Raw genomic sequence first — 4225 nt, 5'->3', positions numbered from 1 at the left:
CTCTCTATATTATTTACGTTTATTAAATCAATATAATATCTTGAACTGAAATATTGTGCTCCTCGCAGGTCGGCCTTGATTTAGGGCACTCTAATTATTACTTTATTATTATCCTATGATGGAATCACTCATCTCTTTTCTTCTCTTTGGCTCCAAGAGCTTTGAATAACTTGATGAATGATGATGGTGTCAAGCAGTGGCGAATCTTGGACAAAATAAAGAGTATAGCATACACACTTATCATATATAGCGTGTATTGTGACATTCTTATTTATGGAAAGTGTAACATCTATTACAAATAGAAGATAAATACGAATCAGTAGTAATGAATTATCCACTAGTCAAATCCCCCAAATATAGATTAAATAATGTTGTGGCTAAAGAGGAGATACAGTTATAAATTAAATTATAATTTTAGAAAGAACTTAAAAAAAACTCCAAGTAGTCAAGAATTAACAAGTACAGGTCACAATGCAAAGGTCATTAGTACAATGATAACTTGAGGATCGGAATGATTTGGGCTTAATTACTTGTTTTTAGTTGAATAATAATTTGATATTTGAACATAAGAGAATGAATAGGGTAGTAAGTTAAAAAAAAATTAAAAAAATCGAAAAGCTACGAATTTAAAAGCTAAATAGTGACTAAATATAGAAGCAAGTGATACTCACCCATCATAAGCTTGGTATGTGGCATGAGATTAATTCGGATGTAACTGGGGTTAAACTTCTGTGAATTAGATGTACTTCCTAAGAAAATTTGCTTCAAGAGATATACGTGTACTTTTTATCTTCTTCCAACGAATTCAAGGTAAATTCCAAGAAGCCACTAATTAAAATGCTTAATAACATATTCATTAATGCTTGTATTTTGATGGATGGATAAATTAAAAAATCCAAATTTAAATAATATCTACCACAGATGTTGGTTGCTAGGTTGTAGTACTAATTATATAGGTACATAATTAAGAGAATGATATTAAATTAAACCAATTAAATTTGTATATAAATAGGCGGAGAATCCCTTATATAAGACAAACATTTCTAAGCGATTTAATTAATTAATAAATTTACTAATAGTCTTCTAAATCTATCACTCGAAATGGAGGGAAAAATGGTTTTCTACAAATCCAAGAACAATGTAGTAGCCATTCTTTTCATCCTGGCTCTAGGTAATATAAGTAATTTCTTTGTAATCACATATGATGCAATTAATTAGTCCATTATATTTGTAGGTGTTTCAATCATTATTAGATAAATTTTATCATCTAAGTACTAATGGTTTATTCGATACAGTAGTTGATAATTGATTGCGGTAATGAGAATGAATTTGAGTGTAATTTGACAAGAAATAAAGTAGCATCATAATTAATGTGGTTTTTATCATAAATTAAGGTCAATTAGCTTAGCATTATGTATCATGGACCTTAGTGTCTGAATTGATCTCTTATAAACTTACAACACAAATTCATGTTCATTAGCTTGATTTATTATTGTATACGTATACCAAATAGATCGTACGATTATTAACCCTATAGATTGATGCTATATGTGAAACTTTTGCAGTGCAAATCGTGATTGTTAAATCTGAGAATTGTGGTATTACCGGAGAAAAATGTTTATCTTTCTTATTTATGAGTGATTGTTGTCTGGGATATAGGTGCAGCAAAGGTGCTGGTCACAAATGTGTAGAAGGTAAGTGGAAAACTATGTCATTATTTTCTTATGATATAAGTAATTGAATTGTGATAATTTGTTTTTTAATTTTTTTGACAACAAATTGTGATAATTTGGTTCAGATCAAATTATTTTGAGTCGAGTTAGATTTTGACAATTTTACTCCTTATGTAATATGCTTCGTAAAATTTTAATTGTAGACCCCAAGCAACATTGCACGCCTATGGGGGGATCTTGTGACCCATACAACCCATGCTGTGGAAGAAACTATTGTTCATACGCAAGCGGTACATGTCAACAATGATTATCATAAGGCTCGTTTATGTGGAGCTTTATTTCATTTGAATTTGTTAGATTGGCTATTTTAATGGTTGTTCCAGCTAATAAATAAGAAGTACTAAGGATATAAAGTACTCATTTATCATTGTAACAATAATTTACAAAATCAGTATTATAATGCACTCGAATTTTTTCATATGTGATTTGGAAAATATAAGAGTATAAACATTTGAATTAATGTAAGATATTGTTCAAATTTAATCAATCAATAACACAATACTAAAACAAACACCAAGAATGACATGTGTCACTTCCTGATGCTGTCATTTTCCCTCCAAAATCCCTTTTTCTCTCTTTTTTTTGGAAAAATTGTCGAGAATAATACGACCTTTTAACGGCATTCCAAAAATAAAACAACCTTTTGATTATTGCGGAATGAAACGACCATTGACATTGATCTTCCATAAATAGGATAAAAAATCGGTAACTTGTTTAATAGGTTAAAGACGAACATGTGTCACGTTATGATTGGTAAGAATTTTTTATTTTAATTTTTCCATATTTTTTTAAATAAATGATAATTTATAAAAAAACTTAATTAATAAGAAAAAAACCCCTCCCACCCCCTAGTTCCGGCAGCCCCCACCTCCTTCCCTCCCCCTTCCGACCAGCCCGCCCTTCTGACCACCCTATCCTCTAATCCTCTTCCACTCCCTTTCCGACCACTCTAACACCCTCCCCTCCCTTTTCTGACCACCTTATCCCCAGACCATGTTCCTCTTCCCCTCCCGTTTTCAATGTCCCCAACCACTTCCCCTCCCATTTCCGACGACTACGCCCCTCCCTTTTCCCGTACCACCTCTAACTTCTCTTTCCTTTTTCAAAACCTTACCCACACTCGTTCCCTCTATTTGAATATATTTTGATTAAAATTTTTTAAACATATAAAGATCACAATAGGAAACATTATATAACAATGAATATATTTGATTCAAAATTAAAATAAATTGATTCTTTAATATACACGTGTATATAATCACACTTTCTAAATTTTTTTACAATATCATTATTATTAAATCTCTTTTATTTGATTAATCATTACTATTAGATGGGACAAATACATTATGTTAATATCACAATATCTTTACTATAGATGCACCATGCACGCACAATATCTTTACAATATCACACTCTTATATAGATTTGTTGGGATAATTCTAACATTTCTGTCAAAAGTTTAGATTTAAATGATAGGTGTACTCACTTACTTGTTAATTACAAACCTATTGCCCATGCTCAAGAGGAAGAAAAAGATATCTTTTTGGACTATTTAACTACATTATGTCGAAATACATACTCACCTACCATGGCTGCTATTAGGGGATTTTAATGAGATGTTAGATTATAGTGATAAAATTGGGGGTCACCCATTCACCCCGCAACAATTGCGTAGACTTCCAAATTTACTTATACCAATCCTGTAGATGTTGCAAAATGCTTTCTCGTGGAAACAATAGTATGCTAATAGTGTCATCTACGAACGTTTGGATAGGGCAATTAGTAGTAGAAGTTTTCTGCAATTATTTCCAAATAGTAATGTTTCATATGGTACGTTTATAGTATCCGATCATGCTCCCCTCATTTTTGACTCTAATTTCCCCCACCACTAATCGGGACCTCGGCCTTTTTTTAGATTCCAAAATTTTTGGACTATAGAATAGGAGTCTTACTCTATTTTTCTGAAAATATGGCCTTCTAATATTCAAGGTACTCAATTTTATAGAATCCAACATAAGATGCAACGAATCAAGTCTGAACTCTATGGTCAAAGCGAAAAATTTGGTAATAATAATAATCAACTTTTGAGAAATGAGGAACAAATAAATAATCTAGAAGAATATAATCATTACAAACTCAACCTTTCAATCTTATTTTAGTCAGTCATATTAATCGCATGATTCGTCAACGGGAAAAACTTCTTCTCTTTGGGCAACGCAAATGTGGTACCTTAGGACGAAAAAATTGGCCAACTTAGGGAGACCTAAATATAAGATTTTTTATAATAAGATGAAAAAAAGAATTGCTCTTACTACTATTTATAAACTAAAACATAATGACGATTCTTGGGTAGAGTCTCCTTTAGATATTCGAAACATGCTTCTAAACTCTTTTCAATCCAAATTCAGATCTAATTACTCTTCCCCAAGAGATTTTGACCTTTCGTTTGTTGAAAGTTTTTTATCGGATAATGATCGTCGGGAGCTTACAGC

The 4225-nt window shown here is 31.5% G+C and overlaps 1 protein-coding gene across 2 annotated transcripts; it reads left to right on the top strand.

The window, feature by feature from the left end:
- Positions 1-1058: 1058 nt before the first annotated feature.
- On the top strand, positions 1059-2158 carry LOC110735551. Of its 2 annotated transcripts, none has more exons than XR_002514128.1 (3): positions 1059-1171; positions 1660-1694; positions 1877-2158. XR_002514128.1 is itself a non-coding variant. In XM_021915742.1 (3 exons), exons 1-3 carry the CDS (start codon positions 1102-1104, stop codon positions 1978-1980), a joined length of 303 nt encoding a protein of 100 aa, XP_021771434.1. In that variant the 5' UTR covers positions 1065-1101; the 3' UTR covers positions 1981-2158. The 2 variants fall into 2 exon arrangements, 1 of the variants encoding a protein (XP_021771434.1); XM_021915742.1 differs by having other exon boundaries at positions 1065-1171; positions 1566-1694.
- The last annotated feature ends 2067 nt before the right edge of the window (positions 2159-4225 follow it).

This window comes from Chenopodium quinoa, unplaced genomic scaffold (assembly GCF_001683475.1).
Source record: "Chenopodium quinoa cultivar QQ74 unplaced genomic scaffold, ASM168347v1, whole genome shotgun sequence".
NCBI classification, from domain to species: Eukaryota; Viridiplantae; Streptophyta; class Magnoliopsida; order Caryophyllales; family Amaranthaceae; genus Chenopodium; species Chenopodium quinoa.
Note: the sequence above shows the minus strand (reverse complement) of the source record. Positions and strands in the feature narration are given on the sequence as shown.

Bases quoted from the DNA above. Each gene is read 5' to 3' on its own strand.
- LOC110735551 (XM_021915742.1), top strand. From the start codon at position 1,102: ATGGAGGGAAAAATGGTTTTCTACAAATCCAAGAACAATGTAGTAGCC. The intron at 1,172-1,565 runs GTAATATAAGTA...AAACTTTTGCAG, and splicing joins TCTTTTCATCCTGGCTCTAG to TGCAAATCGTGATTGTTAAA. The intron at 1,695-1,876 runs GTAAGTGGAAAA...TTTTAATTGTAG, and splicing joins TGGTCACAAATGTGTAGAAG to ACCCCAAGCAACATTGCACG.